The sequence below is a fragment of the Atractosteus spatula genome, chromosome 14 (assembly GCF_055471065.1).
Source record: "Atractosteus spatula isolate fAtrSpa1 chromosome 14, fAtrSpa1.hap1, whole genome shotgun sequence".
In the NCBI taxonomy this organism is placed as follows: Eukaryota; Metazoa; Chordata; class Actinopteri; order Semionotiformes; family Lepisosteidae; genus Atractosteus; species Atractosteus spatula.
The window spans coordinates 31,491,665-31,513,287 of record NC_142719.1 but is presented as its reverse complement, the minus strand read 5'-3'; the positions used below and the strand labels follow the sequence as shown (position 1 = coordinate 31,513,287).

At 48.8% G+C, this 21,623-nt stretch overlaps 1 protein-coding gene across 1 annotated transcript; it reads right to left on the bottom strand.

Annotated features, from left to right (window-relative positions):
* Nucleotides 1-770: 770 nt before the first annotated feature.
* LOC148821099 (putative ammonium transporter 1) lies at nt 771-20,494 on the bottom strand. The gene is made up of 10 exons (XM_088931641.1): nt 20,428-20,494; nt 19,593-19,682; nt 12,275-12,496; nt 11,199-11,281; nt 9,434-9,559; nt 7,061-7,285; nt 4,101-4,239; nt 3,448-3,527; nt 3,046-3,175; nt 771-832 (listed from the first exon to the last, which is right to left on the bottom strand). Exons 1-10 carry the CDS (start codon nt 20,492-20,494, stop codon nt 771-773), a joined length of 1,224 nt encoding a protein of 407 aa, XP_088787767.1.
* Between the last annotated feature and the right edge of the window lie 1,129 nt (nt 20,495-21,623).

Below are 21,623 nucleotides of genomic sequence, written 5' to 3'. Positions count from 1 at the left end.
AATTTCATTAAAAACTGTTTCGTAAATACCAGTTGTGCTTTTCATTAGCAACTCAACTCACAACACAATGAAGTCAGTAACATCCCAGAACTCATTCATATAGACAGGGGAACAAACCTGAAAGGGTCGAGAAAAAATACACTGAAAATTGTCCTTGTTTCCCTCAGGACCAACAAAACCCTTCCAAAGCCATTCTCCACTCCAGGACACTGATATTTTGAACTCTTCACAGACATTTTTAATAAAAAAGAGGATCTATAGTAAATCAGCAAGAATTGTTGAAATAAAGCCCTGAGCAAAAATGAACTTTCAATTAAATTCTTTAGAAAGCATACTACAAAATGCGCTCTTTATGTCAGTAGCTAATGGTTTTTGACAATGGGGTCACTGAAAGGATACCCCTCCAGCACCTTAACCCATCAGATACCGCTAAAACACTAGGAATAACCCGCAGAAGAAATGAAATGCAAATGGTAAGATAAGATTACTTGCCTATTGCTTCAGTTTGTTTTTGGAACATTCTGGGAAGCGGAGATGTCTGCAGGGGGTGTTGGAAACTCCCTGCCAGTATGTTACCAGCCAGCACTGGTATGGGGTATACAGCTGCCAGGTTTCTGAGAAGTACAGACAGTGCACCAGCCCCGACTGCCCTGGGCTGGCTCCTGGTGGAAACAAAGGGCGAGAGGCTGTGTGCCGACAGCGTGGGAGGTGGGCTGTTCCTTCTGCGGCACCTGTCCTGGCCTGCTCTCACTCTGCCCCGAGGGTCAGTCCTAGTTGAGCCATTTCCTGGTGCCGTGGGGGTGTCTCAGTTCATGCCTGTACTTATCGATCCCTGGAAAGAAAAAGACCTGAGCTCTAATGGGAGCCAGTGTGCTTTCCTCTGCTCCTTCAGGGACACACCCCTTGTAGTCTCCATTGCCTGGCTCAGCACAGTGAAAAAGCAGCTGGGTTGACAGGGAAGAAGAAGAGAGTGTAGCTCCCCTGGACTGCAGTTGAAGAGCAGCTTTTTAAACCCTCAGCATTAAGGTAAAGTTTCATGCTCATGCAGTAGAGGGGGAGAGGGAGGTCACTGCCTCGGGACACCACAGAGACCCACTGCACTCAGTGGACTTTCACCGGCTTTTCCCCAAGTCTTTCCAGAGCTGTGCACCTGAGCCAAACCAACCTGAGCCGGGCTGGGCCAAGCCGAGCCCAAATCTGGCCACTCTCATGCAAGGCGACTGGGCCTCTTGAATACTGTCCAACGTGCGAGGGCACCACGTTCTCACACTGCGTTTCACAGGCTGCAGGGCGCAGATGGCAGCCAACAGCACATCAAATATGAATAGAAAAGAATCTGGGACATCCAGAGCCACTGATGTTGAAAACGCTTACCTTGGCTTGCCTGGCAGGCCCCAGGTGCGAAACAACCACTTTCCCAATACCAGAACTCACACATTCACTGTATTAATTGTGGCTTCAGCACTATAAAATGGAAACTAATGATGGTAAGCCTTATTGAGCATAAGTCAGACATAGTGCCTTGATGTGGTTCAATTAATTGAGGTACATTAGTGGTTTTGTATTATCTTATTGGAGAAGTGGTAGTCTATGTATTTGTAATTACTCAGCACTTTAGTACATTAGCCATATTAAGAATTTTCTAAACGAAGCACAACTCACATTAAGTGTGATATTCACAGTTAAGGCAAAATGCAAGCCTCTGTATATACATAAAAGCCCTGATCTAGTAGTAGAGGGAAGTGGCAGTCTACGTTTTCATAAAATTCTCTGCTTGGCACTCTAGCATTTTTAACCTACAACAAGCGTTGTCCACATTTAACATGAAGAAATGTACTCAAGCAGAAACATGAAGAGAGAGAGATTTCAAAAGAAGCATTGACGATGTGTAATTTTCAGTTTCCTCTATTATTCGCAATAGTTTCTATTGTCTAAACACACAGAAATAGCTGAAGTGTGGCACAGTGGAGTATATATTTTTTCTGATCCCACTCACATACTCCAAAGTGTTTTTGTGGACACTGCCCGTTCACTCAGGCTGATAGAAAATGCAGATAACTTCTTCAACAGCCTTTAAAACTAAAACACAAGTCACAGGAGAACTAGAATAGGGAAGCAACACACTTCTGATTACCACAGAGATCTATCTACAGGCCTTAGTTCAGAATTCTAAAGAAACTGAAAACAAACGCTAGTGTCCCCCAGAACAAGCAAGTCAAAATTACATCTTAGACTTGCAACTCCACCATGTTCAGTCTTTTCCATCACAGCTGTTAGTGACACAGATCACCACATCGATATTGAGTGCACAGTACATAACATTGCCACATCAAGTCTCATTAATATGCCTCTGAATATCTGAGCCCCTGAACTAGAAATCTCCAAATTCAAAAATCCGACTCCAAGTTTAAACTGAGTGTCAGAAAAACTAGAAAACCTCGACACAAGCTTTAATAACCTCATTGCACTTACATGTTTTTATTTTTGTAAAGCTTAGAAGCTTTCTAAGAAGCTCCGGCAAGATTAAAGGAAGTTACTTTACTTTTCAGGAAAACCTGCAGACAGGCCTTGGGGTTTGGACAATCTCTGACAACACGGGATAAAGTCTAGTGCTCTTGCCGAGACACAGTAAGAGATGAAAATAAGGAGAGGGACCCCAACACCTACCGGTAGTAAAATATGTCACGCCTCATACCACTTGGACATTCTGCCCAGAAGTACTGCCCGAGGCAGCAGGTTTCTCTCCATCTCTCCATCTTTGTGAACTACTCAAGTTAAAAACGATGACCCAACATCACTGATTTCTGCACGCCTGCATCTGCCGGACCCCTGTTCTTCTCGGAAACATCCTGGCACAGGGGTCCCTGGGCGTGTTATCCACGCACCAAGAGAGCTCCAGCTGCTCTCGACGACCGGCTGCTGTGCCAGCCCCGCCGCGGCCCTGCCGGGCGCCCGGCCAGGACCAGCAGCTGCCGGGCTTCATCGAGCTCGGCCAGCGGGAGCCGAGCTGCGCCGCCCAGCGCAGGTGGTGGCTCCGCGTCTTACCGTGCTTCTCCATGAAGCGAGGCACCCGCAGCACCCTGAAGAACTTAAAGACGCAGAACAGGGGGTGCATGATGGCCACCGCCCACAGGAACAGCACCAGCGTGGCGACGCCATTGTTGCGAATCCCTTGCTGTGGGGAAAAATAGAAGTGTTAAACACATGGGTACATCGCAGTGTAGTGACAATTCGTATTTCTAGTTCCTACAGTAATTCATGAACTCGCAGTAGATTCACAGCACACATACTCCCAGCACTTCATCACAGCTAATTCCCCTCACACCACAGTTATTTTAGCTCTGTGGTAACTGTGGCTGGCTGATGATGCTATGACTTCAGGACAGTAGAGCTCCTGTATTCTGCACAGTAAAAGCCTTAAAATCACATTCTTTCCAGTGCCTGTACCTGTCCTCTGCCACCCAGAACGCCCTGGTCTGAGAACAGGCCCGCGTACAGGAGGCCCCAGGCTCCACTGGTCAGGTAAACTGGAACAGAGGGAGAGGAGGAATGAGAAGGAACGAGAGAAGAGACAGGATGACCAGGGAACAGCCCTGCAAGGAAATATTAGTGCATAGTGGATCCTGAAAGGAGGTGACAATGATACAGAGATGACTTTGACCTGTTTTGCTATTTTCCAATGTAAATGTGTTTTTGATTTTAACCTTGTAGTTTAACTGTCACAATCCACAGAATGACACACCACTTCGACCTCTCCACAAGCTTCGCTGGCATGGTCCGGGGAGGCAGAGGGACACAGAGCAAAGACAGAGAGACCGAGAGAGGACAGAGGGTGCAGTGCACACACGGAGCTGGCTGGAGCTCGTTGTTGACTGGACAGACAGGCTTGTGAAGCTTCAATGACAAGGCTGTTGCAGTTAAGAGCAGTGTCAGTGTGCTTTCAATTCATGGCTATTAACTGCAGAGGGAGCAGCATAGAAGGCCTACATGCTTACACACACATAGGCACTCTCACCAGGGCCTAGATCCCCCGGACAGGAGACAGAGAGAAAGAAGCACAGCCTGAAAACTGCACCCTGGATGGAGAGAGGGACTCTGACCTGGGATGACCTGCAGGGGGTCGTCCACCTGGATCCTGGTGATGAGGAAATGCACACTGAGGAAGATGAGGGAGGTCGTGGCTCCGCACATGATGGCCAATCCGGGGATGTAGGTGTCTGCCCCGGCACTGACTGCGACCTGCCCAGCACAGACAGCGCCACCGTGAGGCAGGGAGACTAGGAGCAGAAGAGCAGGGCCCTCTGCACACAATTACAACTAGCAACTGTTTCCCTATACGGAGGCTGAAGGTCTAGGGCTGAGCACCTTCCTCCAAAAGTTGATGTGCTTTTCTCAGACATCCACAGGAGCAAACAAGCCTTTTAAAATGCTCCAAATGCACTACTTAAAATAACACTTTCAAGCTACAAAATTCTCTTTGATGGTGCCAGATCCTAGGGAGGATGGCGCGTTAACATCATTACACTCTGTGACACAGAGACCTGAACAGGCAGTAACAGCTGTACCATAAGCAGCATCTGAGGCCACAGCAGTAGTACAGTGGTACTAATAGCACCGGAAATTATATTTTTATCACTATACCTAAAAGGTTTAAAGAAACGAAACGGAGCTTAATGAACTGGAGTGCAGGGGAGTGCACTGGCTGGCCGATACAGTGACCAGCACTCACACACACAGACAGGCTGGAGGGCCGATACAGTGACCAGCACTCACACACACAGACAGGCTGGAGGGCCGATACAGTGACAGCACTCACACACACAGACAGGCTGGAGGGCCGATACAGTGACCAGCACTCACACAGACAGACAGGCAGGCTGGAGGGCCGATACAGTGACCAGCACTCACACACACAGACAGACAGGCTGCAGGGCCGATACAGTGCCAACACTCACACACACAGACAGGCTGGAGGGCCGATACAGTGACCAGCACTCACACACACAGACAGGCTGGAGGGCCGATACAGTGACCAGCACTCACACACACAGACAGGCTGGAGGGCCGATACAGTGACCAGCACTCACACAGACAGACAGGCTGGAGGGCCGATACAGTGACCAGCACTCACACACACAGACAGACAGGCTGCAGGGCTGATACAGTGACCAGCACTCACACACACAGACAGGCTGGAGGGCCGATACAGTGACCAGCACTCACACAGACAGACAGGCAGGCTGGAGGGCCAATACAGTGACCAGCACTCACACACACAGACAGACAGGCTGCAGGGCCGATACAGTGCCAACACTCACACACACAGACAGGCTGGAGGGCCGATACAGTGACCAGCACTCACACACACAGACAGGCTGGAGGGCCGATACAGTGACCAGCACTCACACACACAGACAGGCTGGAGGGCCGATACAGTGACCAGCACTCACACAGACAGACAGGCTGGAGGGCCGATACAGTGACCAGCACTCACACACACAGACAGACAGACAGGCTGCAGGGCCGATACAGTGCCAACACTCACACACACAGACAGGCTGGAGGGCCGATACAGTGACCAGCACTCACACACACAGACAGGCTGGAGGGCCGATACAGTGACCAGCACTCACACACACAGACAGGCTGGAGGGCCGATACAGTGACCAGCACTCACACACACAGACAGGCTGGAGGGCCGATACAGTGACCAGCACTCACACACACAGACAGGCTGGAGGGCCGATACAGTGACCAGCACTCACACACACAGACAGACAGGCTGCAGGGCCGATACAGTGACCAGCACTCACACACACAGACAGGCTGGAGGGCAGATACAGTGACCAGCACTCACACACACAGACAGGCTGGAGGGCCGATACAGTGACAGCACTCACACACACAGACAGGCTGGAGGGCCGATACAGTGACCAGCACTCACACAGACAGACAGGCAGGCTGGAGGGCCGATACAGTGACCAGCACTCACACACACAGACAGACAGGCTGCAGGGCCGATACAGTGCCAACACTCACACACACAGACAGGCTGGAGGGCCGATACAGTGACCAGCACTCACACACACAGACAGGCTGGAGGGCCGATACAGTGACCAGCACTCACACACACAGACAGGCTGGAGGGCCGATACAGTGACCAGCACTCACACAGACAGACAGGCTGGAGGGCCGATACAGTGACCAGCACTCACACACACAGACAGACAGGCTGCAGGGCCGATACAGTGACCAGCACTCACACACACAGACAGGCTGCAGGGCCGATACAGTGACCAGCACTCACACAGACAGACAGGCTGGAGGGCCGATACAGTGACCAGCACTCACACACACAGACAGGCTGCAGGGCCGATACAGTGACCAGCACTCACACACACAGACAGGCTGGAGGGCCGATACAGTGACAGCACTCACACACACAGACAGGCTGGAGGGCCGATACAGTGACCAGCACTCACACACACAGACAGGCTGGAGGGCCGATACAGTGACAGCACTCACTCACACAGACAGGCTGGAGGGCCGATACAGTGACCAGCACTCACACACACAGACAGGCTGCAGGGCCGATACAGTGACCAGCACTCACACACACAGACAGGCTGCAGGGCCGATACAGTGACAGCACTCACACACACAGACAGACAGGCAGGCTGGAGGGCCAGTACAGTGTCCAGCACTCACACACACAGACAGGCTGCAGGGCCGATACAGTGACCAGCACTCACACAGACAGACAGGCAGGCTGGAGGGCCGATACAGTGACCAGCACTCACACAGACAGACAGGCAGGCTGGAGGGCCGATACAGTGACCAGCACTCACACAGACAGACAGGCTGGAGGGCAGATACAGTGACCAGCACTCACACAGACAGGCAGGCTGGAGGGCCGATACAGTGACCAGCACTCACACACACAGACAGGCTGGAGGGCCGATACAGTGACAGCACTCACTCACACACACAGACAGGCAGGCTGGAGGGCTGATGCAGGGTCTAGGCTGACTCCCGGTCTAAGTGCCTCTCGTGCTCTCACCATGCCAGCAATGGCTGCACGCAGCATGTTGTCCAGGTCGTAGTAGTTCCTGTGCATGCGCATGATGACGAGGCTGTAGAGCCCTGCGGTGGCCCCCGCGAGCAGCACGTTCACCACACACAGGGCGGCCATCTGGCCCTCCCTCAGGGCTGCCACACTGGAGTAAGAGCCCAGCACCAGGCCCAGGAAGCCCACCATCTGCATGAAGGACCCCAGCGCTGTCAACTGGGAGCACAGCGATAGTGGGACAACAAAGGAAAGGTCAGCTCTTTGTTCACCAGGACTCATAACACCCAAGGATTCAACATATTTGTTTAATGTGTGCTGAGTGCTCAAAGTCAATTTGGTTTAACCCACTTGGCTGACAGCAGTAGGATGAGGTGACTGTGACCCATCACAGAGTGAGGAATTAAATTAGGAAAAACTTGGCTAGAGTGCCAAGAAACACTTTTTTTATGCTCGGACAGAGTGTTTTTTGTCGATCAATGGTTGAAAATCCCAATTATATACATACTATATTCCATACTGTAACGCAATAATATGTGACAAAGTCCAAGCGGGGCGTATACTTTTGATAGCCACTGTAGTTTACTCAGTCTCGCTCAACATTCCCAACTGTACACTTTTAAAAAGTGGCTTTGGATAAAAGTGTCAATGTAATAAAATAATTCTAAAGTCCCGAGAACAGGAGACACGTTGTCACAGCAGGGGCTGAGGGCTTAAGAACACTTTTTATTCTAATTACTTTTAATTCCCCTTTCACCATGCACGTAGTATACAAGTGTAGCGCACCACAAATCTTGTGACACATGCCAAAAAGGGACGATAAACATGTTGCTAGGAGACACACAGCATTTTTAGCACACAGCATTATTTTAGAGGAGCCACAGGTCCTTGGTGCTTGGCCTCCAGGCTGCAGGAGGCATGAGAGAGAGAAATGGCGAATGCTGTGGAAGTCATCAACTGCTGGGCAGTGCCAGGAGATGTTCTGGGTTTAAAGAACTGAGAAAACTGCTGTGTGCAACCAGCCGTGCAGCACTTGATCTCTTGCCAGACTCTGCAGAAGCTGAGCTAGCAGTGCGCTGGTAAGGAAAAGCCTCCACACAGCAGAACAGGGCTTGATGGAGTACACAGCCCCTGGCTGTGCTCACATTCAATGGCTGCAAAATGCTTAATACTAGACTCCATCTCTCTCTTCCATATTATTCCATTTCAACAACATAGTTTCTTTGGAAGGAGAGTTAATTTCCATAGAAATGTATCACAGGCTTCTGTAAGTTAACTCTAGAAATCTGATGTAGTTCTGTTTTACTTTTCCAAACCTTTTCCTGGTTTTGTCCACAATTCAGCCACAGCTGTATGCAGCCCAGGCCCCATTTTGCTGACTGGATCATCCAGGGACCAGAAAGCCAGTGAGCACAATGACACAAAGTCGCCCACAAGACTGTGTCCCCTCCTTTCAGGTGGTGTGCTTACTTGGCAGAATGCTGCTGTTTCCCACAGGAGAGTGGATGTGTCCGGGTGTGAACAGTCAGTCTAGACTGCGAGCCTGAATCAGTGTCTATCTGTGTTAGTCACACTGCAACTATCTGTTCCATGTCTCCGTACACTAGATTTCAGTGTCTGCAGTTTTGTCTGTGGTTGTGCGTCTGTAGCTGTGCGCACCTGTCCCATGTCTGTGGTTGTGCGTCTGTAGCTGTGCGCACCTGTCCCGTGTCTGTGGTTGTGCGTCTGTAGCTGTGCGCACCTGTCCCGTGTCTGTGGTTGTGCGTCTGTAGCTGTGCGCACCTGTCCCGTGTCTGTGGTTGTGCGTCTGCAGCTGTGCGCACCTGTCCCGTGTCTGTGGTTGGGCGTCTATAGCTGTGCGCACCTGTCCCGTGTCTGTGGTTGGGCGTCTGTAGCTGTGCGCACCTGTCCCGTGTCTGTGGTTGGGCGTCTGTAGCTGTGCGCACCTGTCCCGTGTCTGTGGTTGGGCGTCTGTAGCTGTGCGCACCTGTCCCGTGTCTGTGGTTGTGCGTCTGCAGCTGTGCGCACCTGTCCCGTGTCTGTGGTTGTGCGTCTGCAGCTGTGCGCACCTGTCCCGTGTCTGTGGTTGGGCGTCTGTAGCTGTGCGCACCTGTCCCGTGTCTGTGGTTGGGTGTCTGCAGCTGTGCGCACCTGTCCCGTGTCTGTGGTTGGGTGTCTGCAGCTGTGCGCACCTGTCCCGTGTCTGTGGTTGGGCGTCTGTAGCTGTGCCGACCTGTCCTGTTTCTGCATCCCTCCGGTATGTTTCTGTGTGCACCTATCCAGTGTGGGTGTCTGGGTACGTCTATGCAGTCTGAGTCTGTGCGCCTGTCTGCATGCGTCTCTTGTGTGGTGTCTTGGCAGTCTCACAGACAGGTTGTGCTCCCTCTGTTTGAAATGGGGGGTCCAGCGCCCAGCTCTCGGCCCGATGACGCGCAGAGACATGGCCGCTGCTGAACCGCCCAGCAGGAACAGCACGCCACTTCCAGCGAAGTCCTGCAAGTACACCAGAGACAGATCCACCCGCTGTCCCACACAAACATACACCCACTCCAGCGATGATTAAACACGGCTAAATTCAGGTCCTGTCTGAACCACGCTCTATGACCCATCCAGCTGTGAATACGAAACCTAACACCTTCATGTTGGCCAGAGACCTCTTGCACCTACTTATATTGAGAGTTGATACCTAGTACAAGGTTTAGAAGTTACAGCCAGCAGGCAAGCAAATGTTTTGATTTAATCCAAGCCTTTTAAAACAAAACTCAGTCTAGCAAAAGCAATTACAGACCTGTGCCTGCTTGGAGAAGATGAATGTGCAAGCCCCTGCTGCGCGACAGATTTTCATGTATATCCTACCTTTAATTTTCTCTTCGCTGCCTCCACAGCACTTCCACCAGCCCCGCAACGGAGTGGGATAAAATCAAATGAAGTTAATCTCGCACACAAAAGCACACAGGCCCGACAGAGACACCAAATTACATTTCTGCTGGCTGCCCAGGGGCTCTCTCTCGCTGCTGCTGGGAGCTGGCCCTGCATATGCATGTTTGTAAATTGAATTCTTGGGCATTAGCAGAGAAAAATGCCCAAGAGCAGAGACGCTGGGGTGTGCCCTGTACCCCAGTGGATGCAGCTGTTTTGATTTGCTTTGTTTTTCTCTATAACCAGGAAAGACTGTTTGCTATCTCCAAGAATCGCTGGCCTGCACTCCTCCTTTCCAGTCTGACACAGCCCTTTCCTCTAATCTCATTCCCAATCAGTTCCATTCCCTCTCCCTAATAGGAATGTATTCAGGTAAAACAGTCAAGTGCATTAAAGCAGAGTGACAAGCTGTGATAAGAAGCATGGTAAAGTGACTAAGTAAATTCCACTTTAAAACCCCCGATGTATGACAGTGGGACATTAAAGCTGTAGAAAACCTGCAAGATTACTTTGCAGGTTCACTTCAAATCCACTTGTCCTGTGTGGTTCTGCAGCTGCTCCCCTTCAGACTATGAGCTTCCAGAATGATCTCCATGCTGATGGCCACTGTGACTCCTGAAAACACCAGGGGTACAACGCTGGCTGCAGATGTCAATAGCTTCTCACTGTTATGTTCCTCACTGCACTAACCGCACTGTGCTGTACACTTCCTGGGAACAGGCTTTCAGGAGCAGTCTGCTATGGTACAGCTGCTTATCCTTTCAGCAGAAGGGCCTGCAGGGAATGATGGGTACGGTGAGGGCTATGTAGGAGAGCAGGATGCCCTCACCGTACCCGTCATTCCCTGCATGTATCCTGCTCTCCTACATAGTTGATTCTTTTCCGTGACATTCCAGTAAAGTTCCAGGACACTCCCCAGCTTCACATCCCTCCTCAATCCTCACTGCAGTTTACCGCGTACTTCCATCTGCTAAATTACACCATTTGGTTTACTCCTTAGTATTCAGTATACTCAACCTCCAGCATATATCTAGATTGTCACTGTATTGTCAGTCTGGACAGTCTGTGTCGTTCTTCCTTTCTGTACGGATTTCCGTAATTACATAGCACATAACATGGAAGTCGAAAGCAGAGTGGGCAGGACAAATCCCAGCAGGCAGCGCGAGGCGGGCTGTAGGAAGAACAGGGAGGAGGGGAGAGAGGGGAGCCTGACCTGAACTGGGAAGCTTGAGTTCCCAGAGCTGAAGATCCCCTGCTGGTCCCAGACCCAGTGACAGGCGATGGGATACACAAACCCTGACACAGAGGGAAGACAAAGATGTTGGTACAAGGGAAACACAAAAACAAGACAAAACACAAACGAAAATGCAACTTGGCCTTGTATGACAGGTTTGAGCCTGCACAGGTCACGTTCCCCAAGCAAAGGCATCAAGAGTGCGGAGGGATTAGTCAGCCAGGGCAGTCTTGAACAGTGCTGGTGCTACACCATGCTCCCTGTGTGCGGTCTCAGGGTTTGTAGCCACGAACAGTGCCGGTGTTACATCATGCCCCCTGTGTGCACTCTCAGGGTTTTTTGTAATCACCAACAGTGCTGGTGCTACATACCATATCAGGTGGGTGTACCAAAATAAACTGGTGATACTGTAGTAAAAAAAGGTTAACACACTTATCAACAGTCAATGTTACATTAACCAAAGGTGATGCTTTTCATGGAAAAGGCTTCAGTGTGTTTGTCTAATATTTCATGTCTGCAGCGGAGGCGTCAGTTCACACACTGTCCTTTCAGCTCTCAACAGGCTGCCCCTGGGGAGGGCAGGACATGGGTGCCCGCCTTGTGGAAGCCAGGAGTTCCTACAAGCAATCTGCATCTCCTGGCATTGCGGCCAGCGCCCCTGCTGTTACATAACCCGGCACCAGAGTCTACTCTGTGGACAGTCAGGACCTCAGGTAAAGGTATAGTTTGAAAGAGCATACCTCCTACACAGCAGCTCCCCAGTTGCCACTCCCAGGAGACGGAATGGAAATCCTGCTCCAGACAGAGGTCCACCGGCACTATGTCCAACAGCAACTACTTCCTCCTTACATGTCTGGCACTGCAGCACTGCAGGGTGCGAGCTTAGCAAAAACCCTCAGGCTCACCCAGTCAGGGCCAACACCCAACCCATCACTTGAAGGAAATACAACAATGCAATTCCAAACACACGGCCATCACCAGGTGACACATCTCAGATTCATGGCTCAGACTGGTCAGAACCCTGTGAATCCACCCACTGGTCCCCTCAGGCCTACCTGCAAAGACGTAGCCCGAGATCAGGTACCCTATGGGCTCGGTCCTCTCGTTGACTGCCCCCAGGGCCACAGTGGTGGCCACGGCGCAGCGAACGTAGTTGAAAAAGAAGTGGGCCATGTTGGTGCCATCCAGCGTGAGGAAGAACTGCCCTCCAATGAAGCTGTTGTGCTCCCCAAAGGCAAAGGCATAGCCATGGAGCCAGAAGGCCACCAGGGAGATGACTAGAAAGAGACCGGAGACAAGACATTCTGTCACACAGGCTCCCCTGGGAAACTGGGACCATAGCCATCAAGGGTACCGAAACAATTCTTAAAAGTACATGGAATTATTATTCTAAAGGAACAGTCGGCATAGCTTCAGAAATTAAGGTCCTGCCTGACAAACTTCTTAGAGTTACTCAAATAAGCAATGACAGGTTCGGACTCATGCAGGCCATACAATATGGTGTATTTATTTTTTCACAGCAGAATATGTATTATTACTAGGACCACTGTTCCACCTAATTTATACTAATTTTCTAGATTCTGCTACAGTTAATAAACTAGACAAGTCTGTAGGTGACACCAATAAAAGGATCAGCAAATAGTGTAGAAGCAGCAAATACAATTAAAAAAGATTTAGCTAAAAGGGCTAACTTTTAATAAAATAGTAAACTGCAGCTTTGCCAAACAATTTCCCACTGTCAGTTTGAAATAGTAGGCATACATTCACCCATGCTGTGTAACTCGCAGACAAGGAGACTCTGCGAAGACAGAGACATGACCGCCAGACTAACTGCCTGAACCTCCGTCCCATCCCTATTTAAACCAGAGGCAAGCCAGGGTCTGTAACCCGATAGCACACAAGACAACACTGTGGACCCACAGCCAGCTAATATGTACTGTAGATTAAATTAACAACACTCAATTACGATTCCTACAATACACATAAAATCATACTGTGTATACTGTATATAAACAAAGGATCTAAATCTAACTGGTTAGGTTAGCAAACAGTGAGCGTTCATGAGAGACCCCAACAAGGCATTGCGAGAAGGGCGTTCAGAAGCCCTTCGTCATCACACACAGTGCTGGAATCACTGGCGATCCACATTGGATCTCTGGCTCAGCCCGGCACTGTGACTCTCCTGCAAGCCAGCTGCTCCTCTACAGCAGCACCACACTCTCTTAACAGTGAAACGGACTGTTAGAGATAGAGATGTCTCCCTACTACACCCCACCGGCATCCACAGCAAGCAGCCTCCAGTCCCAACAGGAACCCAGCTAGCAACAGGGGGCACTGTGGAGCAGGAAACTGAGGATACATCATAGGGGTCGGGGTCTATCTCCTGGCAGAACAGAACTAACCGTGCAGCAAGGCTGAACTGGAAGTTTCACATTTCAGCAAACCCTGTGGGCTCAGCCCGTCTTCTTGCTGCTCCAGTGGCTGTAAATGGAGTAAAACCTTCTGCGCCTGTGCAGGCAGAAGTGTACACATCAGCATCTCTGCAGCAGCATGTCACTGTCAGGCTGCTGTGTTGCTTCCTTTCCAAGCCAGTGCAGGGCCAGGCCTGCAGTGCTGCAGCTGCCTAGGCAGGGTAAGCAGGTTTACAGCCCACTAAAGATCCCTTCTGCTGAGGAGGCTGGACTTGCACAGGATGCAAAAAGGGGATTTCAGGATAAAAACGTCTGCAGTCTGACTCACTTTACAGCAAGCATCAAATGCACATAAATATTAATCCCAAATGCAAGCAGCAGCGTGTCATTTCCTATTGAATTTATAGGTTGTGAGCATCACTTTATTACTCATTAGAAACCCTGACTGCACATTTAGCACAAGGAAATGCCTTCATCACCTTTCATTATGCAGATATATACTGTAGTTTGTTCTCTTGCCAAACACACAAACAGGACCCCGTTATTTTTATCTTAATTTTAAAGCCATGCTCTCTAATGAAGAGGTCTGTCAATTATTCATTGGCTTTCTATCTGCCCAGATCTAAGCCTGGCAGGGGGACTGAGTCCTGAAGAGGATCCCATGAATTAGTAAAGGGGTTGAACTCCTCTGCACTCAAGCTGCCAGATTAATCCCCACACAGTGCTGCTGGGGTAAGAGCTGCTACAAGCGCCTCCTGTCGCTAGGCCCAGGTGAAATAACCACCCTCTTCCTCCCAAGGGCCTCCTCGTGCAGGTCAGAGCACTACAGGACATCCAGGGCACTCCCGCACCGCAGAAGCACAAGACAGGGCACAAGAGAGAAAAAGAAAGAGAGCCAGTTGCCCTGGCTTGTCTGCGCCAGACGTTGTTTCCTGCTGGGCTCACTTTCATCAACTCTTCAGGGTTCTGAATACTTGTGCCCTGTAGGTCCTGGAGCTGAGCTGTGGGAGAAGAGCAGGACACAACACCCAACTCCACCCACTGATAATTCCTGCTTTCAAACTGTTACTACACCCAGTGAAGATCTGTGACTTTTACTGGTGTTTAGGAAAATGGACTTCTTACGGGGGGGAGAGGGTGAAGGGGTGAACAGAGAGGAGGAACGAGGATACTCAAGTGCTCGCGCACTTGAAGTCCCCACTTGCTCTACATCACAGAAGTGAGGACTAGAACATGGCCTGGGGTTGAGAGAGGGGAAGAGGTCCTGTGAGTCAAGGGGGAGAAAGGAGAGTGACAGAGCTCCTGTCTCCGCCTGCAAGGGAGGCAACATTGAGGCAAACAACAACTGAGATAGGAGGAGTTATGAAAAAACATGAGCCCCCCCTTCCAGAAAGACCACCTCTTGAGTAACCTCAGGTCAATGCTGTCGAGAAGGTGCTCTACTTGTCTTCTTTTCCCGACAGAAAAGCTGCTTTCTCCCCTGACAGAAATGGGGGGAGTTACTCCAAGAGGTGCTTAGTGAGGTGATTTTCATTTCATTTCCAGTCTAAGTTTCCAAACTATTGAAAAAATGTTTAGAATAATCATTCAGATTACAATAAAAACAAAACACGATGTGAAATAAAACTAAATACACTCAATGCAACACAGTTAAATGTTAAATTTTATTTAATTAAACCAAACGAGGTCCGTCAGGAGTGATGGGTAAGTTGCTGAGAACATGCTTGAATGATACCAGATGGCCACTTCAGTCTCCCTTCACTCAGTAAAGGGAGGTTCTAAACATTTCAAAGTCCTGCTTGGGAGGTTTATCTTGCAGTCCAGGCAGCATGCAGGCACTCTGATCAGGGCTGCAGACTCTGGCCTCAGGAGACTGCACTGAGTTACTGCACACAGCAGGAGCAGTGAGAGAGGGACACAGGCTCTGTGATCAGGGCTCTGGCCTCAGGAGACTGCACTGAGTTACTGCACACAGCAGGAGCAGTGAGAGAGGGACACAGGCTCTGTGATCAGGGCTCTGGCCTCAGGAGACTGCACTGAGTTACTGCACACAGCAGGAGCAGTGAGAGAGGGACACAGGCTCTGTGATCAGGGCTCTGGCCTCAGGAGACTACACTGAGTTACTGCACACAGCAGGAGCAGTGAGAGAGGGACACAGGCTCTGTGATCAGGGCTCTGGCCTCAGGAGACTGCACTGAGTTACTGCACACAGCAGGAGCAGTGAGAGAGGGACACCAGTGCAGTGATCAGGGCTCTGGCCTCAGGAGACTGCACTGAGTTACTGCACACAGCAGGAGCAGTGAGAGAGGGACACCAGTGCTGTGATCAGGGCTCTGGCCTCAGGAGTTACTGCACACAGCAGGCACATTCTTGGCTCTGGCAGGAAGGATCAGACCTCTTTGAAGCCCTGCTTCACTGAAGGCTGCAGCGCAGTGGAACAGCGAGACCAGGAAGTGGAAACTGGTGTGCAATCGAGACGTGATCACAAACACACGATGTGCACACACTCCCACACGCCAGTTGGGGGGGTATTCTGGGCCTGATATGAGCCCCCACCCACCCACCGAAAGACTGCCGAACACTGAAGTAAGGTTTAACTGCCAGCAGGCAACAGGGCCTATTTTTAACTTTTTTGTTAATTGTTAGTTGAAGATGTCATTCCATCCCCGAGCCCTGAAACCAAGCAACTGCTTGCTATGAATAGCTTGTCGTTTCTCGCCGTGCACTTTGATGCCAGGAAACAGATCGACTGGGGGTGTCTGCGCTGTGCAGGAACAGCTACTTAGTAAACGGTCGCCTACAGCGGGTATCGTTTCCAAAGAAAGCCCAAAGGCGCTCTGAATTTCACAGATCTTCCATTGCAGGTTTATTTTAAATAGCAAGACTGATGGTAAAATACTGATTTATTGCAAAACCGAAGGAGATACATCGTTAAATACTGCACGTGCCCCAAGTGCTGAGTAAAAATTAACACTTAAGCTGATTTATAATCATACTGACTGAACCCTAGGGACACAGCAAGCTTGTGAAAATAAAGGGGAGTTATTTACTGCACAGAGACACCAGTTTCAATGTAAGGGGTCCATCAGATAAAGAGCAGTAATACAAACTGCGGTTTGCCACACAGGGAGCATGTGGAGGAAATGTAGCACAAAAGCCTTCTATTAGTTTCAATCTATTTCTGACAGCTATCCCACCACCCAGCACCAGACTAAATGAGAATGCTGGACTTGATTGTTCTACAAGCTATATCAAATGTCACACTGATCTGCAAAAACAGGCTTTAAGCTTCGCTCTCAAGTGTAGCTGTGAAGTTCAAGATTAGGTAGAATAAATCAGAGAAGATATACATTTGTGTACAATTCTGTAAAGCTCCCTTTCAGAGCTCTCAGCTGAGACTCATTACTGCACAGCCAGGAGTGTCCTGGTAGGTTCTACAGCTCAGCGGGGCAGAGGACACAAGAGAATTGAAGTCAGGACGAAAGCCTGTGTTTTTTAACTTGGTGATTACTTTGTGATTTCTCCTGATGTCCTGTAGATTCAACACTGCTCTAACTACACTCCTTACAAAGCTCTTTACAGTTCCAGCCTAAAGCATCGAGTGATCTTAACAAGCACATTTGTTTCCCAGTTTTTAATAAGGCTGATCTGCTTGAGGAGACTGGGCCAGTGATCACTTTTCTGACGAGAAACAGACTCCTCTAGAAAAGAACATTCTGCTGGACTTAGGTGACTTTACAACTACCCACACACTGCATCTGTTTTTCCATTCTTTAAGATGGCTGGGAAGGATGATTTAAACATCCTTCTCAGAATTCTAGACAACGCAAGGGAAATGGCTGATGCACCAAACCAGTGTTTCACTCAGGAGTTCACAAAGAAAGAAGTCAGCAACATGCCCCAGGCAGGAGTAGGAAAAAAGTACTGTATTAAATATTACTACCATAGAAGAGGCAGGAGGATTTGGGGAAGTAGAACCAATCAAGATTAATGCATCCCCAGGGACAGATGGTATCTCACCAACTGTATCCAAGGAAACAAGAGATGTGATTCAGAAGCCGTTGGCACAACTGTTCCAACAGTCACCAGACAGGTGTAACACCCAGGGACTGGAGAGTTAATCATGTAGTACCCTTCCATAAAAAAGGCGAGAAAACTGAAGCTCGTAATAACAGAAGAGCAACACCAATGTCTATTACATGTAAAGTAAAGGAAACAATTATCACAACTGAACTAGAGGATCACACTGTATGTAAGGAAACAATATCCCAGGGAATAGCTAACATTTGTCTAGAAAAGGAAGGTCTTGCCTGATCAACTTGTTAGATAAAAGAACAAGAAACAGCAGCAATGGACTCACACAGACCATACAATATTCACTTCAGAGATCTGTACTAGGACCACTGCTCAGCCGAATTTATACCAACTGTCTACATTCTGCTATAGTTAGCAAACTAGACCAGAATGCAGAGAACACCATTAAAAGCCATTTTCATTGTAGACACAAATAAAATTCACAAAGATTTAGATCAAATTCAGGACTGAGAAATCTGCTGCCAGATGATATGTAATGTACACAAGTTCAGGGTTCTGTATGCAAATTGTAAAAACAGAAATACAAAAAGGATACAGTACAACACATTGAGACAGAAGAAACTACTTATGAAGAAGACCCTGTTTATACTGACACCATCTTCCAGCCCATATGGGGAAGCAGTAAAAAAGGCAAACAGAGGTAGTAAAATCTTAGAGTTGTAAAAGATTATAAAATCTTAGAGTTCCCATCAAGGGATGTTGTGTCAAAACTGTACAGCGAATTTGTTAGGATTCATTTAGAAAACCATGTACAATTCTGGTTACCAGAACACATACACTCAATGATACGATGAGACAGACAGCCTGTCAGACCCACACTGACAGGCTGAAGAACTGAATCCATACACGCTTTCCAAATCTTCAAAGACACTGATACAGTCAACCCACTGGACTTCTTCAGAATCAATAGTGAAACGCCAACTAGAGGACATCCGTGGTATTTAACACTGAGAACAGGAGGAACTTCTTTAAACAAAGGGAGCTGGGAGTGTGGCAAAAGCTACCCAGCCATGTTATTAAAGCTTATACCTGGGTTTCTTTCAATAAACACCTGGATGAGACCCTAAAGAACTCTATACACAAAGGGAGGTAGGAGTGTGGAACAAGCTTCCCACCCATACTACTGAAGCTGACATCCTGCACCACTTTCAAGAAACAGCTGGATGTGATCTTTAAATCGATTATGCCTTGCAGACGTATTCAGATCCTTTCTATCTCTCCTTTTTCCAGCTTCTTCATCTAATTCAGGGTTGTGGAGGAACTGGAGGCTATCCCTGCAAGCAACAGGCAAAAGGAAGGTACACACTGAACAGGACGCCAGTCCATCGCAGGGTACACACAGACACTCACACCATGGCCTGTTTTCCCAGAACCCAATTAACCTACCAGCATGTCTTTGGAATATGGGAGAAAAGCAGAGCACCTGAAGGAAACCCCACAGAAGCACAGGGATAACATACAAACTCCTCAGGTCTGGGATTGAACTCAGGGCCTCAGCTGTGCAAGACAGCAATGCTAAACACTGCACAACCTTGTCACCTTCAGACTTTACAATGTGTCCGATGCTCTGAAATTGCAAAATACAGTAATGCAGACTTTTTTAATTGACGAAGTGTACACTACACATTAAGATATGTTACAATAAATCTCAGCAAAAACTAAAAAGAGCAAAACACAATTGGTTAATTTCTCAAGCATTCTGATATATGCACTCAATACTTTCCAGATTTTTTTTCCACGTTATTTGGATACCTCAAGACACTGTTTAGGAACATGTTGGACTCAGCCCTGTGTCTGTGTGAGAGCGAGGGACGCAAAGGGACAGAGACACTGTGACACAGTGCCCAAGTGATCAAACTGTACTCACAGGTATCTGCTGTGTTTTTTAGGAACACATTTGCAGTGTGGTGAGGATCTGTCTTCCCAGCTTCCACAAACGCAAATCCAAACTTAAAGACTGTGAAGAGGGAAATAAAACACAAAAATAGGTGTTTGAGGAAAAGATATCGTAGGGCTGCCCTGATCCAGGAAGGCAGGTGTAAGTCTAAGTCTCCCCAAGAGCAGCAGCAGTTAAGACTTGTCATGTTAAACCCCTTTGCAGCCTGATTTTAGTCAGGAATAGATGACTGGGAATAATGTCCAGACTCTGCAGCCCTCCCGGACTATACTGAAATATATCCTTACATCGCTGTAAAGTACGAAACTCTTAAAGGTCGTTTTGTTTTACCGATCGTTTTAGTACAATAACAGTACTAAAAGACGTGGTAGTTACAGACCCAACACGAGTAAAACCACCAATCTTCTACCACTAATCTAATAATTAGGGCTAATTACTCCTTGCTAAGTCATTTTATAGGAGCTGTTCGAAAACCAGGTACAGCATTTATCGTGGGTAAGTTGCATTTAAGCTCTTTTATTTGAAATACGCGCACTTCATCTGATTGAACATGAAGCGCTACTTGGACAATTATTTTAAAAAGGGATTCCGTTACAGAACAACGCGGGACACTCCGTCGCGGTAACCCGGCCTTTTTAACAAAGAAATGCCAAAAATGTCCTCTGGGTTACCAGTCTCTAAGACCTTCAAGCGCACCTCTCTGGCTGAAGAAGCTGGAACAGGTTTTATACTTTATCGTTTTCAATAAAACGTTGGCCAACTGGCGTCTGGTGGGAGAGCTTCTCCCAGGAGCCACTCTACTTACACAGCACCCACACGCCGCACAGCACGGTGAACACGTCATTGACCGACTCCAGATCCACGGCGCACATTTTCCACCAGCACACGGGAACCTCGTACACAGCCGGTGACCTGAAATTAATTAATTAATCAATTGTGTTAATGAGTCGCCTCTCTGCGGCTACGCGCCACATCAGCGCTAACATCCGTCCGTCAACCGCCCCCGCCGCTCGAGACCGCTAACGGCCGCACTTCCGCCGGCCGTCCACGCGCGAAGTCCATCGAGGTAAGAGTCACGACGTAGAAAATGAGTTTCAAAGTAAAATTTATTATAGTTTTTTATTTTAAAAAAAACTGTACATTCATGATGGCGAACCTACATAATACAAATACAATCACGCTCCCATTTCTTGAATTTCGTTTCTACAAAAATGGACATCCAAAAACATCCAAAAAGCAACAGGAACTACAGTAAAGCTACAGACAAGTGCGAGAATTTTTTTCCATCTAGAGAACAGAGACGAATTATGGGAATGTCAACATGAATTCAACTCTGGCCGTCTCACAGAGATGGAAACCAGAAGAAACATAGAAAGCAGACAAACTATTGAAGTCAATTTGGCCCGTTTGTTTACAAATTCCAAAAGACAAGATACTTCTTTTACAACTGTTAAATTCTAATAGTTTATCTCCTATGAAAAGGCAATGCCTACTGATCGCCGTGCATGAACGCCGAAGCGCTGTCGATATGTGCTGTAAGAGTCCGCAGAGGAGAGGGCCAGCAGCCCAGGCCGCCTGTAGGGGGTAGGGCGGCTGACTGCACTCACAGGCAGTTCTCCGTGCCGCGACACAAACAAGCAATGAGAGTAACAGCTGTCTCAGTCTGTCCTCCCCACTCTGGTCTCGTACAGTTTCTCTCTCCTCCCCTGATCTGTGTGCTGTGGGGCTGCAGGAGGACTGAACCCCACTCTGGTCTTGTCCAGTTTCTCTCTCCTCCCCTGATCTGTGTGCTGTGGGGCTGCAGGAGGACTGAACCCCACTCTGGTCTTGTACAGTTTCTCTCTCCTCCCCTGATCTGTGTGTCGTGGGGCTGCAGGAGGACTGAACCCCACTCTGGTCTTGTACAGTTTCTCTCTCCTCCCCTGATCTGTGTGCTGTGGGGCTGCAGGAGGACTGAACCCCACTCTGGTCTTGTACAGTTTCTCTCTCCTCCCCTGATCT

Excerpts from the sequence above, each read along its gene's own strand:
- LOC148821099 (XM_088931641.1), bottom strand. The coding sequence starts at position 20,494 with ATGTGCGCCGTGGATCTGGAGTCGGTCAATGACGTGTTCACCGTGCTG. Across the intron at positions 19,683-20,427 it reads GTGCGGCGTGTGGGTGCTGT|TCTTTAAGTTTGGATTTGCG; the intron begins GTAAGTAGAGTG and ends CCCTCTTCACAG. Across the intron at positions 9,560-11,198 it reads ACTCAAGCTTCCCAGTTCAG|GACTTCGCTGGAAGTGGCGT; the intron begins GTCAGGCTCCCC and ends GTGTACTTGCAG.